At 40.5% G+C, this 24,254-nt stretch overlaps 1 protein-coding gene across 3 annotated transcripts in view; it reads right to left on the reverse strand.

Moving 5' to 3' along the window:
• Positions 1 to 24,254, reverse strand: part of PRKG1 (protein kinase cGMP-dependent 1) — a 541,470-nt gene that overhangs the window by 163,081 nt on the left and 354,135 nt on the right. For 2 of the 3 annotated variants that reach the window (XM_076339487.1, XM_076339486.1), the window contains exon 5: positions 11 to 74. The exons of the other annotated variant lie outside the window; for it this stretch is intronic. In XM_076339487.1, the coding sequence (XP_076195602.1) occupies positions 11 to 74 (64 nt within the window). The remainder of the gene's footprint in view (positions 1 to 10; positions 75 to 24,254) is intronic. 3 annotated transcript variants of the gene reach the window in all.

Here is a 24,254-nt window from a genome sequence, read left to right on the forward strand (position 1 = left end):
AAGCACTTACCTCTTCAAGGACATCTGCAAGCTTACTAAGTATCTCCTCAGGAAGGCTCTGGAATGTGGGAACACTGCAATACAAGAGAAACCTCAATTAATGGATCCCTCTATACAGGTCATAAACCTAGCTGCATTTCTCTCATCTATCTTCCAGAGTTATTTTGCCCTCATTGTCTGGGGCGGAGGGCAAGCGTTCACCAGAAAAGCGGCATATATAATGGAAATCTGATCTTCTAGCAGCCAGGATGGATTTTGTGATGACGAGAGACCACTTGCAGTAAACATCTGGAGAACCACTCATAAAGCTGGTAATCAACTAAGAATCAGTTGAGGATTTACTGGAATTAATCTGCACCGCAAGCCTGCTCAGTCACATGTATGACACTGCAAATTTTTTTCCTGGTCTGCTTCAATCCCACCAGAAAGAAATAATTTTAAAAAAAAAAAAAAAAGAGGGGGAGAAAAGATCAGCTCTAACCAGCAACAGATAAAAGATTGCCTGAAACCACACGCAGACATAACAAATGCAGAGCACAAAGCCACGAAGGGTACAGGGTCAGCAACAAAACAGCATCGAAGGACTGTTAGAATTATTGAAGACTTCATTGGGAATTTTACATCCAAGTTTGTTTGTTTTCTTTTGCCAAAAAGGCAACTTTTCCTCTTGTTTGGTAGCATTTCCCTCTGCAATGGTCTCCCAGGCCAGGCTGGACCTGCTGGTTGAGGTGAGAGGGCAATGCAGCAATAAAGAGCCCACTGGCCCAGGGTCCACAGGACTGAGATTTAATTCAGTCTGAATCAGGATGAGGGATATGAAGTTGGGTCTCCAAATCTGCAAGTAACCCTGACCTTGAAGCTGTATCTTCACTACCTTACAGGCTGCCCAGCAAGGTTTTAGAGTTTCCCTCCTCGGAGATACTCAAAAGCCATCTGGACATGATCCTGGGCAACCACCTCTAGGTGGCCCTGCTTAAACAGTGGGGTTGGACCAGATGGCCTCCAGAGGTCCCTCCCAACCTCAGTCAATCCGTGATTCTGCAATACCTTGGTCTCTCATTCTCTGTTTTCCATAAAAACTTGATGTTCATCAATATTCCCAAGTGATGCTAAACAAAACACATAGACACAACATACATTCCAGAGGCAGGAAAGCAGCACTGTACCTGCTTTAATTAAAAATGCTTGTCATCGGTAGACTAATTAGCAATGCATCTACATGAAATATTAGCCCAAGCCTAGCACTGAGCTGATACAGCTCTACCGAGGCTATTTCCAAGAACAGTTCATTCAAGAGTATCTTTATCACGGTCCATTACATGGTGTAAGCATAGTCCTATGCTCCTAATATTGAGTTCCCCAATGCGTTGCTCTGATTTCAGGAGCATTGTTGATCAGGTGCAAAGCGAGGAGGGAGGGGGCCGTTGGGAGGAGTTCCCTGCTGAGAGGTAAATATAACCCAAAACAAATCATGTTTTTCCTTTCACACAGGGTTTCACTTTTTACTTTGGATAACACAATGGCATAAAAGTTATTCTCCACATTTTGGGGAGCTAAAAAACCCAAACCAAACCCATACATTTTTTGCAATCCTGAACTCTGGAGAGCAAGTCCTGGCATGTGCCTTTGGGGTAATCATCCCACCTATGTTTCATGAGCCCTAAACACTTTCTGGATGCACAATTTGGTGGCTGCTTCTGCACCCAGGGAAAACCCACCCAAAAAAGCAAAGGGAGGTCTGAAGACCTTACAGAGGGTTTGATAGCAAACCCCAGTATTTTGTCTGGGGCCAAGCATGAAGTGCCTGGTGAACTTAATATGTGAGCACAGTTAAAGCAGAATTTGCTTTTATTAGCTTAAACATACACTATGCTGCAGTGGAATTAGAAAGTTTGGAAGCCTTCATTATTTGTTTTAAAAAAAACCAAAACTTCAGCTGAACTTGTTAATTGGTAACAAGACAGAACTGGCCAACTAAGTGCAGAAAAATGATTGTTCATGCTTTCAATAACATCTTTTGTTTTTTCCTTAGGAAGCACTCTTTTTCACTGGAAACACATGGGTCCACAATGTAACAAGAGCAAACAGAAACAGCTAAAAAGGAATTATATGATGGCTAGGCCTAAGTATAAAATCAAAGTTCATTATACCAACTCTAGCATTCCCAAATGAGGAATAAACTCGTGGGAGAAGATAATACTCCCAGACATCTGGACAAATTTTACTGTGGTTGCACCATTACACTCCCAAATTGGGGGAGAATGCATCACAGCATATTTTTTACAGATAATTATGTCTGTGCAATCCAAGGGAGGGTAGCAGAAGACATTTATTATAGACCAAGTACGGGAGAAACAGAGAAATAGCATATGAGCTCTGAACAAATCCTAAATCTTACTATTGATCAAAAGAAAATTTCCTAAGATAAATGCTTACAACTTTAACACAGCAATAGAGCAGATAATGGGAAAATCAACTTGTTGACAAAACAAACTCCAACTACATGACATCACAGAATTACACAACTAATATCACAGATTTATGGTGGTTTATGATGGGCCAGTATCCTTCTAAACAGCTAGAAACAACAATACAGCCAAATTATATTTGAGTCTCATGAGAAGAGGTTTTACAAGACTGCCCATCACTTTAGTACCAAAAAACCTGTACTCAACAAAAGCTTTTATAAAATAGCAGAGAGAAAACATTTATTGACCTGTTAAAATATGTCACAAATTCAGGCCAACAGAGCTGATGATAACACTGATAGAAGAACAAGATTTGAAAACATGCTCAAGTGTATAAGAGGGCATTGAATGCTTGGCTTGATTCTCCAGGTCAATAAAAATAGAGCCCGACTCTCTCCATGACAACATTAAACAGATTCGTAAAATAGATTCTTGCTTTCCCCCAAAATCTGCCTGTATTATTTAAAGATTTGCATACAAAGATCGATGTTTTGGAGATTATTTCCATGTGGGTACCTGCACTCAAAGGAAAATGGAGCCTCAGCTCTAAAGGGAGAGCTTAAGAGGAAAACGGCTGAGCAGCAGATTGCTGCAAGTGGGAAAACATACACTAGGAAGACAAACAGGAACAGAAGACTCAAAGGAGATCTTTGAAGATGTTGCAGCACAGCAACAGTTAAGAAAAATATTTCATTTTCCACAGCTTTGTGAAATCTGTGAAGAAGTCTGAAAATACACAAAAGAACATTTAGCACTTGAGTTTGGATGTATTCATTATTTATGATAGAAGAAATCCCAGCAAATACAGCTTAATCTCATCAAGAAATGACTTGCTCTCTCCCTAACAAAGCAGGATCAAGTAAACCCAGACTTTCTCTGACAAGTTCTTCTCCAACTGCTTCTTAAAACCTATCAATAATGAAGATTTTAAAAAATCCATGTCATCTACTCTAGATAGTAACAGTTGCTACAGGTAGAAAAAAAAGTATTCTGATATCTAACATTGAAGTCTCTCAACAAAGTTTAAAACTCATTACTCTTTCCTACCTGCAGTACACCTGAAGGACTTCTCCATAACCATCCCCCACTTTGCCTAGGAACTATGTCTTTAGTAGACTAAGCACTAGCAACTTGCTCAGCCTTTCCTAGTAAGCTTGTTTCCTACAAGTCTGGTTACCCAGTCCTCCTGTGGACTCTCTCCAGCTGCTTCTTATTCCATATAACAAGGAGAAATTTCTCTACCTGAACTGACTATAGTATTGAGAAGTTGCCCTGAAAGGGAAAGATCTGCACTCCAACACACCCATGCTAAGGTGGGAACCCCATCTTGTTCATCCTGGGTGAATGCCTTGATCACTCCTGGGCCAGAGAGAAGATGACCAGGGCTTTCTCTGCTGCCTAATCCTTTAAACATATTTTGAGAGAAACTGGTTAAGCACTTAATTGCAGAAGAGGCTCCAGCTCTGCTACAATTTCCCCCACTGAAACGGTGATCAGCACTACACCACCTAACACCTCTAACACTGATTATTCAAAAAAAAAAACCCACCCCTGTGTGATGAGGTTATGGAATAAAGCTGTATATGGAATAGAGAGGCTTTCACAACTGCCATTCTACGCACCTGCAGCCTCCCCCTGCTCTTCAAAGTTATTTATGGTGACATGGGTGTTAAAAAGTATTTCTACCAAACTATTTATGTCTATTTTATATGCCCCCTTTGCAGAAGTACAGTCCAAGGTCCACATGAAGAGATGCCTCCAGGCCACCCTACAAAGGTGTGTAGCACACAACAAGGCAAACCAGATCCATAACTTAAGGAAATTGAGTTTTAACAGCAAATGCCAATAAAAATGATTATTTTTTTTAATCAATCCACAAACATCACAATGCTTTATCACAAAAGATATGTGACTGCCACCAGGGGTAACAGGATGAGGAGCAACCTCTGACCTTCTCCAGTCTCCCTGCCCCAAGCCTCGTTAGACTCTCCTTTGAGAGAATTTTTTCTCATGAAAAGGAGAAGTAGCTGCACTGGTGGAGGAGCTGCTCACGCTGGCAAGGAGAGGTGACTTTCTGCTGGCTATAGTCTACACTATTAAGCTACAGAATGTTTTGTAGGCGATATAGCTGGTGAGGGCACCATTGGGAATTGCTTGCTGTCTGCAGGAATGGCAGAGCAGCTATTCCGGTTGGCTCTGAAAGCGACATGTTTTCACAGAGAGCTCAACATGCTGAACAGAGGCTGCCAAAATAGGGGAAAACAGCTGTGCCAAAATGTCCACGTTGAATCTCTGTCCCAATACAAAAGCAAAGACGTGGCCAACCTGAAGGTGGTGGAAGGAGGCATGAAAGGTCAGGTTTCCATCCCTGGTTATCTGCTCTTGACTTCTAGGTAGAAGCAACATCCCCCATTAGCAATGCTTTGATTCATCCTTTTGATTCATCCCATGGGATTACTCCTGTACTAAACCAGCAAGGGCTTCCAAATAATCCTGGCTGTAACCCAGGGGGTTGATTTTACCCTAAAATATACTTGGTGGCCCAGATGCGAGCACTCTGACAGGACACTTATCTTCCAACACACATGAAAACTGTGCAGGGTCCTTCGCTGTCTTCTGCCCTCAGACCAACACAAAAGCAGCTATTCACTTTTTAAATGCATTTCAAGATGTGTTTCCCAAACCTTTGAAGGACGTTCATTGAAAGTGTTCATCCGGCTTCGCAGTCAGTGGCAGACGGTCCTTGTGGGTTAACTCTCGAAACTGCACTGTTACAAATGCAGTCATTGTCACTGTTCTCTGCCTTGGGCCAGATGGGTAAGCATAGTTTAAAAAACAAAACAGATCAGTAAAAGGAAATGAAGTCTGCCTGCATTCCCTGAAACTCTTTTTTCTGCACCCAACTGGAATGAAGGTTGAAAAATGCTAACGTTTTCATCCTTGCTTTACCACATTTGGGATGCCCCTACAGCACTGTTTCTCTGCTGTGAAAGAACTGAGGCTAAATCTTACCTAGCAGAAGCTGAGGCTTGATTTAGGATACTCACAAAAAACGATGTTTTGAACAACTCAAGCTGGAAATGCTATGTACAGGCAGCTGCCCACTGGCCATCAAGCAGTCAGGTAGGGACTGCTGGCTCCATCAGGATCATGGCCTTAAAAAAAGGTGTTTGCAGCCTTATTCATGAAAGTTTACAAAAATTTACTGTGCAGTCTTTATTGTTGTCTTCTCTTTGCCTTCTTAAACTGGTACGTGTTGCAGCAGAGAAACTCACGTAGTCCCACCTTTCCCGTGTTGACATCTCTCCTGAGATCTGGTTGGTGTCAGTTAAAGTGGGATCTTGCAGAAGATAGTTTCAGAAGGAAAAAATAAAAAATCTCTATTGCTCCTATGCCACACTTATATCTTAGGGGACTGATCCTGTCCCTGTCATGTATGTTAATACAGCCACACAGAGAAAAAAAAATGCTAATTATGGAATAAACCCTAACTCAAGCCAGGAAGGCAGAGAGCAGAAGCACAAAGCAAGACCTGCCTCTATGTTTTGCACGGTCCCATATGTGGCATTTCATTCCAGTACTTTAAAAATGCATTTCCATCCTGGTAAGCAAGTTGCACACTGAGTTTCAGATCATCAGCAAAACCATCTCCCAGGGTGCTCGGAGATGCCATGGGGATTATCTGGTGTTGGAAGTGCCCAGCAATGCCAGAGAGCTGAGATCATCCAGTGACTGGACCGTGTATCAGCTTGCTGGGGAGAAAATGCAAAGATTTTTGTGGAGCTGGTAGGATGGGGAGTCTCTTTTGAAGAGTGAGAACAACTGCAAGTCGTGCCTGAAGCCAACACAGCTGCCGGATGCCTCTGTGCAAGAGCCAGCGTGCAAGAGAGGCAAGCGTTTAGAGTGAGAGAGTTGTATATTCATTTTGCATTGCAAACTGTTGCATCAAAATAAATTCCTCTTTTCTGTCAGATTAATAGGTATTATTTGGAGGATAAACTGTTCAGGTTTTTTCATATGTAGTATTCACAATAGAAGTGGCAGAAAATAAGTTCAGAAAAGGTGTATTTAGTTCTCCAGCAACTCAATCCTTACCCTATTACAAATGTAATTGGTTAAGACAAGGCTAGTTTTCCTGAAGCCATTTCCTGCAAGTTTTGCTTAGCTTAAAGAATATTAGAGAAATAGGAGAAAGGGAGATGGAGAGCGACAGTCACTCACGCTCACATTAATTACCCTTATGTCTGGCCTTGAAAGCAGCTCATACAATGCAAATCTTAGGAAAAGAGAATAGATTTGCTCTGCAGGTGCTGCAGATGACTTGTCTGCTGTGCTAAAGCTACAAAAGCATTAAAATCATTTGCAATTGTTAATCTCGGAGAGGGTGAAAATGTTATAGCTACAGTTTTAAAGCTCTGCCACTCATAACACAGACCTTATTCTGGTAAATAAACTCCTGAAAGAAGTTTGTAGTAAATTTTTTCTCCTAGACATCTGGTTATATACTAAGAGCTGCTATACATATGAAAATGGGAGAGATGCAGAACGCAAATGAACTGATCTTCTTCCTTATGAGCAAAAGACTAAAGTAAAGCAAGTGCGAAGCGTTGCATTTTTTTCCTCTCATGATGAAAGGATAATAACGATGCTAATGGATGAAGTGGTCTGCTGACATCACGAGGCAAAAACTCTGATTTCCCTGTGAGGAACGCACATGGGGCATGCGAAACAATCGCAAAAGGATGCGGTTGCACACCTTATTTTGGTCCAGGCTCTGTTTATGTTCAATAGGCTGATCAGGTACTCTGGAATATTACTTTCCCTTGCTTCTGTCAATCCCTGTCTTTCCCTGACAGGGGTTCATTATCAGAGGCAGCCCTCCTACTGCATCTCATTTTGCAGTCACAGGGGAGATTGTATAATTTTAAAAAAAATTAAATTGTTGCTGTCATGATGAGAGGGAAGAAGAGATATTAGCAGGTATGTAAACCCCTTGACCCATTTTACATGCATTCACTCAAGATTATTCATCTTGAAAAGGACAATTGCTCCCAAAGAGCTACAAATGCTCAACAGCAGCAACTACTTTGGAAACATCACTAAACTTTAAGCAAGAACAGTTTTGGTTTCTCATCTCAAGACAGAGGATTCACACTGCCCAGCAGTGCTGCTCTTGTGCCAGCCTATGGAGGAAACCTATACCTGCTATTACCGTTTGAGTATGTTATGGGATTTTTTCTGCTGTAGCAGTTGGTATTTCTTCATATTTGCAAATCAAATTATATTTATAGTCCTGAAGGAAAGCTTCTGTACCTTCCAACTCACCTGTCTTTTCCAACATTATTATATAGGTAATTAAAAATAATAGCTGTTGCAAGAAGCCTCACACCCCTGTACCCCCCTGTGTGTTTTGTTTCTATGATCCTGCATTTGCAATACAGCCAAAATTAAATTGTCCTTGGCTTGCAATGCAATTATTACCTCTTCATAACAGTTTACTGTCAAGGAGTTTCTCTCCAGCATTTTTTTCCCCTTTCTCTGGGAGATTTCATGGGAAATTAACCCTCACTCTTCAGCCTCCATGGAGAAGCCCAGAGTGGGTGCACCGAGCCTGATTTCTGCTTCTGCATCTCGACTGAAACTACAAATGCATCACTGCAGCACCGCAACAAAGTCAAACAAAAACCATTATCTCACACAAGATGCTAATACCGTGCCTAGAAAATGAAAGGTTTTTGCAACTGACTCTCATGCTGTGTCTCAAAAGAGATCTTTAAACACTGATCAATATTTTGAAGACATGGTAGACTTTAAAGTAGTGACAAGTCATGTTTGCATGCACAGTCCATTTTGTCCCATTCCTCCAAATTGGGTATTTACAACATCTTCAAAACCAATTGAAGCCAGGCATTTTGTCTCTAACAGATGTCTGCTGCACTTGACAGCAAATTGTCATAATAATATCTTTTTCACGAAGACACCGACAACGCTATTTCCAAAGCATGTACCCTGTTTTGCAATGTTCGCTGCTGTTGTAATGCTGCTTCCCACCTCCTTCCTTTTAACTGTCACCATTAAATGAACGTATTAAAAAGATTACCACAGTTTTCTGTCTTCATAATTACATATCTACAAAAGAAAAATAAGCTGTAAATATTTTTAAGGTCATCTGAATCACAAGCATTTCACATTCTCCCAGGCAACTTCTTTCAGTACCCACCAAACCAAAGGGACCTGAGAGCTGGGTCCCTAACATGGAACTTTCAAACAAAAATTACTCCCTGACACAGATGTTGACTGAATTTACACGATTCACAGAGCAAGTATTAGAAGATCTAAATATCTTTTTTTTTTTGTAATTGTTAATTACTACAAGAAGAGTCAGAAGACTTTTTGCACTATAGCAAATGAATAATATAAGATTAAAAAATATAGAAATCCTGCCCAACACATTCCTACATAGTGAGTTGGCAGGGGTGACCCCGTGGTTGGCAGCATCATCAATTGCCAGATGCAGCAAAAAGGAGCAGAACTGGCTTCAGGGCAACCTTGAGCTCCTCACTCTGGATCAATGCATCTGAGATGATTTACTGAGGGCCAAGTCCAAACAAAAGCACTTTTGATCAGTAGATCATCACAGAGAATAGTCTTCCAGATATTGACTTAGTTACCTCTGCAGAGAAATAAGCTACAAAAAAGGCACCAGAGTCCAGAACAGGTTGTTCCTCTTCATGGTGGAAACCTAGGACAACCATGTTTGCATGAAATTATGAGAGTGGCCCCATGTAAACTAATCTCAGGGTGCTTGATAGAGGCATTTCCTACAGACAAGTAGTGTTGGTGCAAACCCCAGATAACACCAGCAAGTACTGCAAGACATCTAGGATATCCTAACCAGCCTAGTTCAGTGATTCTAACCCAACACATTGATGGGCAAAAACCTTCCTCCTAATTTCTAACATGCACAGCCCTGGGGCAGCATTGAATAATTACTACTCCATTGGAGACATAAGAGGAACAGTGACTTCGAGATTTGCCTGAGGAAAAAATACACAGCCAGCAAATCCCTTCCTATTTTAAGCAAAATCATTCTCTCGGCAGTGTGCTCATTTGCCAGTTGCAGTGGAAAGGACGACACATGCATTATTGATTTGGGTGGACATTTATCCTCTGCGAAGCTCTGAAGACTAACAGATGGTGGCTCATCTTAATTCCTTATTTCTAATGGCTTTTAGTCATACTCTTGGGAATCCTGCTGCTGTTGCTCTTTGTCTTTTCGTAGAAGAGCTCTGTTATCTCTAAATGCCTTTTTATCGATGTTACAGGGACCTTTGCTGAGTTGAGTTTGGATCTACTTGCAATGTGTAATACTACATGTTTTAGGAGGCTCAGCATACCAAATACCTTTAAAATGCCTCTAAAGCCATAACTGGTACACCTCTCTTTCTCCAGGATATGCTTCAGTCCCCTTATTGAATTAAAGAAAAGAACAATTTAATCTTTGAGTTTATGATGCTGTTGATTTCCTCCTCCCCTCAGTAAAACCCTGACATCTCGGGAGTCCAAAATTTGCTATGCACAGTAAGCCTCCATAGCATTTTTTTTTTGCGCTGAAAATAGAATGCAGCTGAAAGGGTATCAAATGTGGAGCATTTTCAAGTGGCTTGGATTGTTTTGGAGAAATAATCAAATAAGCTTGACAGATTCGAAATAAGGTTTGAAAATTCAATTGTTTAAGAAAACATAATCTTGGGAATATTACAGACAGGCAAGCAATATAATGGGTAACAAAAAACCCAAACGAAAACAAAAAAAATGTGCTGGGAAGACAATTTCAATTATACAATACAACTCTATTCAGCTGCTGTCAATCTTTGCTTATGGCTTCCTCTGCATTTGCTCGAAGAACAGCCCATCTAGGGGCTGCAACCCTAAAACCGGCTCCCAGATTTTGATTAGAAGACATCTCTGTTAAGACTGGCTGCAACCCTACGCCCAGGCTCATCCCAAAGTCCCTGTCAGGAGCACGGCACCCAACCCACATAACCCTCCAACTGGAGCATCTTTGGTTTGGATGAGCATCAGTGTAAGCACAGATCCAGCCACGTGGACATACTGTGATCCACAATGCACTCCAGGTACAAAGCGGTTGGGAGAAGGGGGGAAACGTTTTGGTAGGTAGTAAGCAGTGAGACCGACTGGCCGTGGGTTGGCTGATCCATGTAACGGCCACTCTTGTGCCAGAGGGGAAACTCTCAGGAAATTTTGTGTTGGATCCAACACATGTTGGATCTGTCCCCACTTGAATGGCAACAGATGTTTAATTTTGTTCTATGCAGCATGTCCTATTTTTCCATTATTTTTTCTGCTGCAACATTAAACTATTCTATGATTCTATGAAAGCTTCACTAACTTCTATCAATTTGTTTAATTAATTGCTAATCAACAGATTACAAAAGATCAGCACATTACACAAATGCCTCTGTATCCCAAGAATGAATCTCCACAGGCATGCTGCTACGTCAATCCTTCTGAGCTGACAGGGGACTGAGATCGTTCATTGATATTCAAGGATCATTTGTCCGTGGTTGAACCTCTAAACCTTTTCCACTTGCCATGTTTCAAAAGAGTGACAAAGACAATATGGAAACTTGAGTGTTTCCCAATTTTTAGTGGGCACTCCCTGAGCAAACATGGTTGATATTTAGATAGAGAAATAATACATGGGGAAGGCAGGTCACAATTTCAGGACTTCTGTTGCAGACATGAAGTAAGCAGAATGGAAACCTGACCCTGAAATTAGCCCACAGGTATGTCAGTGAAGGATAAAGGACAGGGGAGATGGATCTAAAAGGTATGAAGTTGGCATGATCATTTTTGGTGCTGAAATCTTTGCCCTGAGCCCTGTAACCCAGGATGTGCCATGCTGCCCCTTTTTGCCCATGGCAGCATCCAGTGAGCCTGGCTATGAGCACAGCCTGTCCTCAAGAAACAGTGAATCTAGCACCCTATCAAAAATTATTTTTAAAATATAATTTATGCCAGTCAGCCTTTTTTTCATAGAAAGAAGGTTGTCATGATAAGATTACAGCTCTGGCTGACAAAGGCAAATGTGGTTATTTACTGTATGTTGATTTATTCAAGGCCACGTGGCATCTTGATTAAAAATGCCATTATATTATGTTTAGAAGGAAATACTTTAGATTAAAATCTGACTCACTGACAGATATCAAAATATAGTTAAAAGAAGTGAGCAACCAGTGTTGAAAGCACTTCTCATAAATCCATTTCTAGTTCACTGTCATTTCTATTTTATTGATGATCATTTCTCAAGCTTGCAGATGAGGCAATTTACTCCTCTCAGGTGATTAACGTCTTAACAAAATGCCCTTTAATAGTCCAAGTATTCAATAACTCATTCTTGGAACAGGCATGTAGATCACAGCCGCAGCATCAGAGCGAGCATGCAAGCATTGACTTAAAACAAGGTAACCAGGTCCTCCCCAATAACCTCCAAAAAAGCTCCATTAACATTTGCTGAAATAACAAATTTGTCATTCGATATGGATTCAGAGTAATTATTACCTACATGAGAGAAAGATCAGATGGTGAAGATCATCTTACATGTGAAGGAAGGCACAGTCCAGTGGAATCAGAAATCAGATAAACTGAGATTTTTATCTCACTTCCTAGTTTCTAGCAATAGGGCAAGTACTAGAACAGAATTATCTCGGACAGAGCCGTCTTCATTTGGGAGCCTATAAGACAAGGTTAGAAATTTTCTTATAAAGACATGCTTTTTCCTCTCTCTAATAAAAATTCGGTGGCATATGTCTATGGAGGTTGTAATGGATCTTAGTGGCTTAGGGAGACTGTCACTTTTCAGGCGTGCCTTAGATATCCAGGACCTCATGAAGGCAGCACTGGGAACAGTTTGCTTATGAAGGGTGGAAATTTATTGAAACATCAGTTTAACCTGTCATCTGAAAACATAGAGGAACAAAAGCTCCTGGATTTCTGGTGCCATTTGGAAGGGTAAATCCCATTAGCCTGGACTTGTAAATCCTGGTCATGGACTGCAACCCTGGTTTCCTCCAACAGAGGATCCAGGAGATGCTGAGCATCTCCCTTCCCTACGTCTGCAGTGGAGTAGAGTCCGTGTTGGACAGGACATCTACTCCCTTCAGACTTCTCTATGTTGGTTTGATTAGCTCAACCTCACGTCCTGTTTTGAAGGAGGGTTTGGAGCAGATGACACCAGGCACCCTTCAAATATGAACTACTCTTATTCTATGCTCTGAAAGAAAATGCTGATTTATTCTGTATTTACCTACTCTAGATAAGGGGTTACATTTTATTTAATTGTTTTGAATATCAAGCCAAATTGATTTTTTAAAATAACATCTTTTATCCTTCCACCCTAGTGCAAAGCATTAAAAATCCTGTGTATATGGATGTGTGTGTTCATGCACACGCATATTCCAATTTCCTTTGAAAGTTATCATCAAAGTTTTGTATATCTAGCAGTTTGGGTTTTCTTGTTAAAATCAGCATCTTATTGATTTGTAGTGTGCTTCGGCCAGCTGGTCCTCCTCAGCCTCCTTGTTAGCAGCTTAACAGAATACTAACTCACTACAGGTCAGCTGTAATTTTCTAAATAATTAAGAAGTTAAGGATTTTTATTATCCCTCTGAAGACACTTTAGCCTAAGCCTGATTTGTCTTCATCAATAGTTCAATTCAACAGCATAATTCCTGCAAGCATGTTCTTTGAGATAATTTTCATTGCATGTAATGCCCTTTCTATTTTCTCTACACTTTAAAATACATATTTCTAATTGCATTGTGAACTGCTGGGGCACATGGTGAGTTTGTTTTCATGGAGCTGTAGAAACTCTTTTCATCTTCTTCCAGAAATAATTATGCTGGTTTATCGGTGTCTATATGCAGTTTAAATTATTCTTCCTAATATGCTTTACCTTGTATTTTTTGAAGTCACAAGTAATACGCTGCTCAATTCCCACAGTTTAAGTCACTCTGGTGATTACTGTCCTCCTTAGTTTTTGGTAATCTATGAGTTGTATTTATTGGCAAGTCACTTGTGTGATATTTCCAGACACAGTATATAATTGAATTTAAAATGCATTCCTGATGTTCATAAAAGCAATAAAAATGTCATCTTCTGCCTGCACATTAAAAATTCATCCCATGCAAGTAGAGGACAAATGCATAAAACAATCATTACGATGTGCAAGTGTACTAGATACAGGAAAACGAGACCCGTCTCTGACTGGACATAAAAACATTTAATAGATCTGTGCTCAAATGGAATTCAAATATTTATTGAACTTTTCTAAAGTCAACGAAGAAAAAATGCTCCCATTAGTAACTTGATTAAGTTCACTTTAGCTTGCTTCAAAAATGTGATTTGTACCATTATAACAAGAATGTGGACCCTGTGTGAAATTAGAATTAGTTCCCTGAAATAAAACCCCCAAAATATACCATTTCATGTTAGGTGACCCTATCCAGACAAATTATCTATGTGACTATCTTTCTGATGAACATATACTGCCAAAGGGGAGACTATTAGCACTTTAAATCTATTCCCACTCAGAACAGAACTTGAACACTTATTTAAGGTTCAGAAACTCATCCCTGAGTTTGCTGCGGACAGCTGTCTCTGTGCAACCAGGCCAATGGAGCTTCTGTCATTTGTCTTTTCTCTCCTAAAATGCTGTCCATATGCACCTTCTAGGTTCCTATCTCTCTGTTTAGATTTTTTTTTTCCACATCTGAATTTATATTCAAATCACCAAAAGTTTCAAGCTAGCGTGCCTCTGTGGACAGGGCATGGAAATGACATTCAGAAAAGCCAACTGTTTTTCTTGACTTGAGCCAGTCTCAAGCAACTGGCTATTGTATCACAGTGTTTTTGTTTTCCCGCTTTAATTTTTATCTGTCTTAGCCAAAGAAGCCATAAGCCTTTCAGGGCAGTCCGCTCAACTCTTATTTTTTGCCTGCTCAGCACAAAGTAAAATTAACAGGTAATTAAGCACATTGTGAGTCATTAACTCCTCTCAAGATTCCTGGCAGATTTCTTAAAATTGGGTCTAGAAGTAGAGATTAAAATCCATCTTTTGCTCATATGGTCTATTTTGCATAAGCATGAAATATTACGTACAACCTCCTTTTCCCACATCAGAACTGACTGATTTTGGTTATTGCAGCACTGGGGCCAGGCCCCAGTCGTTCCACGCCATTGTGTTTGGGAGCCTTGCTGAGAAGCCTTCATCAGCAGCACCACAAAGTGTGCATAGGCTGATGAGTTCTCCTCCTCTGCTTGCCCTAATTCAAATGCAAACACTTCCAGGAATTCAGTATTGAGAATTTTCTACGCTCCATGTTGTTGTGGTGCTGATAGCTTGTTATTCCTAAGATACCTTGTAGATTTAAATACAATAGTTTGAAATTATTTAACCGAGCAGAACATTTCAGTTCACACTCTAGCAGCAGGCAGGTTTGCTGGAGGTGGTTTGTATCCCCGGCCTGACATTGCTCTGCACCTTCATCTACTCGCTCTGAGTAATTATTTTCTGACCAAAATCTACACTAATAGGGGATTTATCTTTTAAGTATCAGCATCAAGATGCAGCTGGTGCCTTCTAAAGAGGGGGAAAAACCCTCAGAGCAGGAACCTTCTCCCCAGATCTTCAAAGTACACGGAACAAACAAATGTCATAATTTCAAAACCAAAACCAAACCATCATTTTAATTAAAACTCATCAACAATTACTCAGGAAAGCCAAGAATACTTGCTTCTCCAAATGCAATATTTATTAAAATGGAGTCATGCAGTTTTGGCCATTCAAAAACTATTCTTACGTGCTATCGCAGTTTGCCATATGGTTTTATTTGGAAGACCTCAGGAAAATACTTTCACCATGGAAACACCAAGTGTGCCGAGAAGGCTGTTCTCAGCCTTTCCTGGGGAAACTGCTCTGTCTGGCATGGAAAAATGCCTTAATTGTCCAGCCAAAAAAACATCTCATGGAAGCACAAGTCTCCTGAGATCAAGGTCAAGCATTGGTGAACACGTGCACTTCTTTTGGAGAGTATCTTCGCTTGGAGTCTCTTCACTGGCAGAGATTGAGAATGGTCCACCCAAGTATCTGACACCACCATGGTTAGGACATTATCCTGAGGAACAGGTTTAGGTCAGCCTGAGAATGAGAGAAGAACTTGATCTTGAACAATCAGATATAAGTTCATGTTTTTTGGTTCAAAGCAGATTGAAGAAAGAGCAGACCTCCATTTCTTTCCGGTTTGGTGAAAGCTCCTACACTCACTCTCAGTTTCACTTCAATTGGAAGCTCCCAAATAGGAGCCAGATTCTTTGTTTTCTTCAAATCAACATGAATTTAACACTTTCAATTCAATAAAGGGGAAAATGTAGTTCATTAAAAGCCTTTCCTTTTTTCTGGTCAGCTCATCAACCAAAATCCCCCTACCCCAGGCACTTCCAGCCTTGCACACGTAAGTAATATGAGCAATTCATCAGAAAATTGGCTCACATCACTTAGAGAATATTTTCACACATACTGTGATATGAAGAGAGGCACCGTGAATTAGGAGCGAGGAAGACAAAATAATCAATTTACCAAACCTATAATCTGTGGCAATTTAGTGATCAAATAAGTTAATTTTACTTGGCAGGATATGACACTAAACAAAAGCTTTTGAACAAGAACTACTGTTGTAAATGCCAATGGCTACTTTCTGTAACAATTTATTTTCTGTGAATTATACTTGCTTATCTTTAGTTCAATACTTTCTATATCTTCATACTTCAGCTTGTTAAACCATTCTGAAGGGAAACTACTATTTGTGGGTATAAGGCAGACTGCAAAGTCTCAAGACAATTACAAATAATAAATGAGATATACATCTGAACAGCTATTTCTAATCACGTTAAAGGCTTTGTACTTAATCTTTCTTGTATTTTGCTAATACAAAACACAACAATTGCGAGATAAAAAATATGTACTCTACTCAGAAAGATTAATGAAGATGTGCTTGGAGAACGGCATAAACAGGGCCTTTTCTAACCTTCAAGCATACCACAATAAAACAAGAACTTACCCTATTCAATGTGTTTTCCTGTTGGAAAAGCATCTTCACATTTGCGTGTGCAAATAACCGTCCTATTCTCACATTATCACAATATACCGCCCCCGTAAAAATGGACCACAGCGTTCAAACCAGCACCAGCACGGTGTTTCTCTTGCAACTACAAATACTTCTGGCACTTCAGAGTCCACTGCTGTCTTGTCTGCTTGACTTCTCAACTCCCCCATACTCCTTCTTCCACTGGTTTTGTACATCAGTGGATGTAGTCTCCATCCAAGACTGCAGACTTCACACACCTGTATGCTGCATGTCCATCCAAACAATTGTGTTTGACCATCACAAACTAAAAATATCTCAAATACTTAGAATAGCATGGACTTGGGCTGAAACAATACTAAAGGCATGAGTACCACCTTCAAAGCATTCCCCTTGGAGTGAGTTTCTTCCTTGTAAAGGCTATTGATTCATGCCAAAAGACATCACAAACATTTTTTCTTGCCTTTGAAGATCAATGTCCAATTTCATTCCATGGGTTATTTAAAAAGAAGAATAAAAACCATCACCTTCATCATATTTTTCATCTTGTTCCAAGTTACAGGATAGAAAGAGAGAGAAGCACGCAGAGGACAGATGCAACGTTTGGAACCACGTAAATCACAAAGAGATACAGAAAATATCCCCAGTGGCTGGCCAGGTAGCGGGACAAGATTTATGAGACACCACCATCCATCATGCTTTACAACCCATGTCCAGACCACAATGGTAATCTCACACTGCTCTCACTCAGCCTGCTGGGTGAATCCACTGCTATCGCAGCACAGTGATAACCCCAGTGATAACAAATTAAGAGGTACTAGATAACTAAAAGCAGTGGAAGTTAAAATCAATGATGGAAAAAATTAATTCAGGAAATATGTGACATACTCCCTTTGCTCCTAGGTCCGTCAATAGTCATGGGTGGTTGTAGGGGGGTTTCTTTGGGTATCAAGAGGAGGAGCAGAACCTGCTACTGAGCAAAGAAAGAGTAAAAGCTCCCTAAACCACCTTCTTAAGATTTATTTCAAATATTTGCTAAAGCCAATTTTCTTCTTTTACCTGCCAAATTAGCTATTGATGAGCTCCCCAAGCTGTAGGCATGCAAGACAAATAAGTATAGTATTGCAATATCTGGGATATAAAAGTGGATAAACACAAATGGATTGCATTAGTATAACACATTTAAGCATCCTTCATCCTGACCATTTTGCAGAGGTACAATCTAAATACAGAAAGGATCTCTTTTCCTTATGAATCATTGATATTATCCCATGAATATAATGCAAAATCATCACAATATTTCACTCACACCTCTAATTGCACCCAAATAGCAAACTAGCAGCGTTTTCTACACTGAGGCTTCATCTCCAACGCAGCGTGCCTTCACGTCTCTAGCAGAAGCTACAGCATCTTTTTGTGATGTCAAGGCCAAAATTAGATGTGCTATTCCTTGCCAAAGAATATCAAAGGGTGGGCTCACTGCACGCTTCCTAGCAGACAATCCAACGGAGGACTGGAGTTTAATGAGGTATTTGTTTAGAAGCATGCCGGTTCTTTACCTAATTTGGCCTTTAAACTCTAATACAGTTCAGAGTACAAGATGTGCTCCTGAGTTATGCATTGCGACAAGATGAATTCAAAGACCCCATCCCTATTTTTCGTCTCAATACGGTTTGTTTTGTATTCAGCAACACGGTTTATTTGCAGTCAGCAACTGTTTCATCCAGATTACTAACGAAGATTAAAATCACCCCTTCAGAAGAATCTAGACCAATTCATGCATTTTATGCTCCCATATGCATGGTTCCAATTTGCAGAGGAAGTAATAATTCATTTTATTTCAAAGCTCCTAAGAGCCCGCACATGCTATTTCATTTTTGCTTGAACAAACATGGACTTCGACAAGTATTAATCCCCAAAGGATTTCCAATCAGCAAAACACGATTACATGATCTTTATTCAAATGCGTACATCTAAAGGGTTTTGTGTTTATTAAGAGTTAACTGAAGTGACAGCTAATCAGACACTTGAAGAAATCTTTGTTCTTGTTGAAATGCATTTTTAGCAAAGGTTTACCAAATGGCCCCAAAAAAACCCAAACAAAGATTTCAGGGACAAGTAAGTGGCACATCAATTTCCATTTTTCCATCAGTCTGCTTCTCATCCACAGCTGGATTAGCTGGGCAATGTGATAACTGTCAGCCATCCATAAGGAAAGATGAAATGAAGGCTAAAGCCTTTGATATGCAAGTTTGCTTACAAAACCATATGGGTGGTGGTTTTTTTTCACTGTGGTTCTCTTCAAAAGTACCAGCCAGCCTTTTCCAGCAAAGAGAAAAACCGCTTCTTCATAATCTGTCTAAATGTATTTAAGTAACAGTTATCAAATAGCCTCCACTTGTGAATCTTTATTGAATCTTTCTGATTTACAGAAAATAAATGCCAATTAACACCTTTCCTCAACTTTTGCCATCGTCTTTTTTACTGACCCCATTAGAGGAAGGTTGTGGCTGGCAGACAAAGGTGTTGCTGATATTCCTCCTATCCCGTGACCATTTATTTCTTAAAAGAAGAACTTGCACCACCTAAGCACCATATTACTCTACGGGGCGTAACTCCAGCTATCCCAAGTTTTCCTCTCTTCCCCAGCCACAACCATTTAACTTCCAATGCTCTGATTCAGGCCGCACAACTTTCAGACCAGACAATCCATTTTAGATCTGTGTTTCTAAAGCATCCTTTATAATGGAGCCCGAAGCATGTTTTTAGCCAACACCACCTTACTAAGCACTACTCAAACCGGTGCCAGGAGAAAGCAGCAATGACAGAAGCTGCTTTCATCAAGTCTAAAGCCTTGTGCAAAATGCTGGGTCTTTGCACTGCAAAACCACTTAGTAAATACTAAACAGCTTCACAGCAAATTTAAACTTCAATGAATCCTTCATAAAAAAGTGGACTCCAAGTTAATACACTGCTAACTACTTACTGACATTGTAAGTCCTGCCTGAATGTTCCAAACCAGATCTCAATGTCATTAGAAGTCTTCTATCTCCACTCAAACCTGAGGCACGACTTTGAGGGTTTAGGAATGGTGTAAGTGTGGGCATGAATTCACAGAGCAGCTATAAGGGACACAGTCAACTGAGACATACTTATCAAACATTAAATATTTACTATTTGCTCTCTAAGGCCTGAAATTTTACTCATGTTTTCATTTCCTTCCCAGATCTCAACTTTCCTGGCTGTGTCTTGATGCTTAGGACTCACCGCCGTAGCAGAATCTATTAGTGGCAACTTGAATTTGTCAAAGTAATGTAACAAGCCTGATAATAAAATTACTCTGTGTTTCACTCATGCAAAATGTGTGGAAGCTGCACACCAAGGTCTTCCCTGTAGCTTCATCAAAACCACCCTTCAAGTTCTAGGAGTAAAGGAAAATTCTGTCCCACAGTAGCTAAATACAGTTTGAAGCCCCAGACAGCTTTCTTGCACACACTGCTACCATTTTAGGAATTTTATCACGTCCGTTCCATTCTAGACATGATAAACAAAAGGATAAAACTCAAGTATGTGTAAGCCCTGTTGCCACTGTGGCCTCCTCAGGTGCATCAATGTTTCCTATTTTGTCATGTAGTTTTAACATTGGAGCTAGATCTCTGAGTAGGGAAAAAAAACCCAACAAACCTCACAGTCCTTAAGTCAGGATGGCTACAAACAGCTACAGCTTGAGATTCCACCAAGTTGCAGTGGTGTCACCATGTCCGGGAGGAGGAAATCTCCATACATCCTTCAGCTGAAAGCTCGTGTGTTGGCAAACTGCAACCTTGAGTGTGCAGAAATATATAAAAGAGCCTAAAATATGACGTTGAACTACACACAGGCTATTAGGAAGGTAACTGCTGTTTATTGCGATTTCGATGCCCATTAAGTCATTGTAAAAATAAGCCTGTTTAAGTCCCAGCAATGAAACTAATGTAAAGAAACAGCACTTAGGCTCAAGTTGGCCTTTTCCACTAGTGACTAAGCAGTTGCCATGGAAATGAAGCTGATCCTGCCTGACCTATTTTTCCTATATGTGGTGGTCATCATGTGAAGTATTACTTCTTGTTGTGGCATTTTGCCTTGATAAATATTTAAACTTGAAATAAACAGATCACGTTTTTAACTACTCGGGCATATACAACCCCCCCTTTTTTTTCCATCGAGGCTACTGACTGCACAAGTCCCAGCTATATTTATTTAACAGTCAATTTTTAAAGTGCAGTTTACATTTTTAGACTTTATTTGAAATGTGAAGTCATAGGAAACACATGTCACTACTTTGAAGCCAAAGGTATTTAGAAGTGCTCATTATTGCAAGAAAAAAAAAGAGATTGAAAAAGGAAGGCAGCAAGGTGATGCAAAACCACTATACACCATGAGTCTACTAGAAAGCAAAGCAAAGGTAATGGGTACAATTCCTGTTAAGAAAGCGGCATTTTTTATTTAAGAGGTCTACCCAACACTAGCTGAGTAACCAGCATACCCATGTAAGTCTTCTGCCACCACTCTCCCCTGTGGCTGGACATGGCAGTAGGGCAGGCTCTTCCCCTCATCTTGAACCAGCTATTGCTCTAAGCTAGTTCATGGCTATCCACCTGCTGCCAGATTGCATTTAATTTCACCCTTTCTAGTGCCAGTTGTCCAACCATGATGCCAAAACACAAAGAGGCACCAACAAATCCAAAACTGGCCCATGAGATTCCTCCCAAAGTCTTTCCACAACAGTATCCACGAACAAACATATACTTCAACATGTCCTACTCTCAAGGACCGAGATCCCCCCCACCTCTCTGATTACCTGTCCTGACCTGGACCATCTTTCCAGGAAAGGTATTTGCTCTCATGTCTAGCACAAACCTCCCAAACCTCAACTCATGGCTGTTGCCCCTTGTTTTATCACTTGCCAGTACCAAGAAGAGTTTGACTATGGCCATACCTTTGCAACTGTCCCCACAGTAATGGGAGACTGCTCTTAAATCCCCTCTTAACCCCCTCTGTGTCTATCTAAAGAGGCCTATCTGGGGCTCAAAACACATTGCTCCAGGTGTGGCCCCTCCAGCAATGAGTAGAGGGACTAAACACTTACTTTGACCTGCCAGTGATGCTCTTCCTAATGGACTATTCACAGATAGCATGCTGGTGGCTTCTACTCAACTTGGCATGCACTGTATGGCCCAGGTCCTTTTCTATAGCCCTCCGGTCCAGCCAGTCAGTCCCCAGCCTTTGCCAATGCATGGGGTTATTCTACCCCAGGAACAAAACCTCTACCTGTACGCCATGTTGAGTTTCATGAGGTTGATTTTGACTGAACAGACAAATTTCTCAAGGTCTCTTTCAAATCAATGTCCACTCTTTGGCTTGGCACCAACAGCCCCTTTCCCCTAATTCACCCCTGGATGCACATTTGCTGAAGATGACTCTGTCCCACCATCCAAGCTGTCAATGAAGATGTGGATTATCTGCCCCAGTATCAACCCCTAACATACTCTGCTTTTCACTGGCACCAGCTAAACATCAAAGCCGTTAATTAACTCTCTCCAAGCCCAACAGTCCTGCCAACTTTCAATCCATCTAACCATCCGTGCGTCCAGCCTCATCCTCATAGTCATTTCATCGTGCAAGGAATCCATCACTGACAGAGCAGAAATTTCTTTCATTATTTCTGAAACACTCCATCAACAAATTATTCAGCCCTAAAGCGGCATTTTTCATCAAATAAATGGTTTGCCAAAGTGCTTTGCTTAGCATTGTGTATTTGCAGGCAAACTCAGATTTTTCAATAGGATCAAAAGACAGTTTGGATACACAGTTTTCAAACACGAAGCTTCTAGCAATTAGTCTGTACTCAAACTTTTCCACCAGCTGTGGAAAAAAAGGCACTTTTTCTACTACTTTCTCTCCTTAACATTGCACATATTTTAAGCATTTCAATTTGCATGCAGATAAGCATGGTTTCCTTGGAGCCCATTAGTAATTCTCTAAAAGTTTTGTTTTCACTGGAGACCTCAGTTGGTCTTCCAATTACCACTCAAGACGATGAACAGTTTTGCAAGGGGAAAAAGTACTGGCAAACATAACCCAAAGGCATGATTGATCCCGGCCAGACACAACGCTTGCATAGGAGCACTAGCAAGAGCGTTTCTCTGCCATGGACTTCCATGGTTAATAAAACAACATTGATGAAAAACACTGGGATTAATTTAACGTGACTGGTCCACTGCCTATTTAACTATCACTTTGGACCAAAAGAGAAAAAGCAATAATAGACTGCCACTGATTTCTGGAAGCCATGTTACATACAGAATAACTAATGAAAAATATCTAGGGTGTTACTTACAGCCCAGTTTTCAATATCTATTTGTTTAGGGTGCAGGTTGACAGACTATTCAGTCCCATGCAAGCATCTCTAAAGCTGCGTCATTTGGGCAAATACATTTATCAGCATCATCAAAGTACTCATCTTTGTTTGTAGATGAAGGTGCTTAATCAATTGTAATTGAAAATCTGTTAAATAATTTAAGGCATGTAAAAATGTTATTTACTCCCAAGCCTTCTAACAAGCTGAGGGCTTCCATTTGCAATCAAATACACTGCAGTGAAATTCAGGCATTTATTCTTAGAAGAGAGGAAAAGAAAAGATACAGGAGCTGAACTTCAGCCTGTAACCTGTCAAGAAATGCTCAGGTTACTCACTCATTTGAAAAAATAAAAAAATAAAAAAAAATTAAAAAAAATCCTCCTTTCACATAGTAGCTGATATATGTTAATATGTGATTATTAGCTGAGCAAAAGGAAGTGAAGTTTGGAAGCCTCCAACTGCATTTCTACCAGTATATAAAAAGTTTTGGAGTGGCTGCCACCGAGAAGGCCAGTTCTACTTTGCCTGGTCAAAAAGCAAAATATTTTAAAGCAGACACTTGGCACTGCTGCAATCCTTTTCCTGAGCATTGCTGAATGATTCCTTTGAGGACAGGAGACTGTCAGATACTTTGGTAGGTATTCATTTGTAATTTGAGCATGAAAATAGACAAAAGAATAGGGACTGTCTGGTGCGATAAGATGTTGGATAGGTGGATAAATGTTTTTTTATGAGAAATGTCAGACACAAGGACGAGCTCTGAAATGTCTGTGACTATCAAATGGCTGCACACTAACCAAGGGCTCCAAAACTGGCTTTGGGGCCCATGAGGGAAGAGAGTTAAATGGGTCATGGGAAACTTATCCTTGAAAAAGAAGGTTAAGAAACAGACTGGATCTTCAAATCTATCATGTTGTCTTTGCTTTTCACCCAGCAAGGCGAGTCTACCTTGCTGAGACTTTGAGAGCAGTCAGATGCAATACCCCCTCCTAAATCTGCTGTGTTTGTGCTTCCACTTGGTTTTCCAACCCACTGATTAACAGATTAATAATCCAATACTGATCACTTAAAAGGAGCTGAAGGGTTTTGACCCCTTTGGATGGGAGCTCTAGACACCTGGCCTGAATCAGCCACCCTGGTCAAACCATTGGTGAGGGATGTTACGCGTGGGCGCACAGGCAGCATGACAAACCGGGAACATCTATGGCCATAAAAGAGAGA

This window comes from Aptenodytes patagonicus, chromosome 5, assembly GCF_965638725.1.
Source record: "Aptenodytes patagonicus chromosome 5, bAptPat1.pri.cur, whole genome shotgun sequence".
NCBI classification, from domain to species: Eukaryota; Metazoa; Chordata; class Aves; order Sphenisciformes; family Spheniscidae; genus Aptenodytes; species Aptenodytes patagonicus.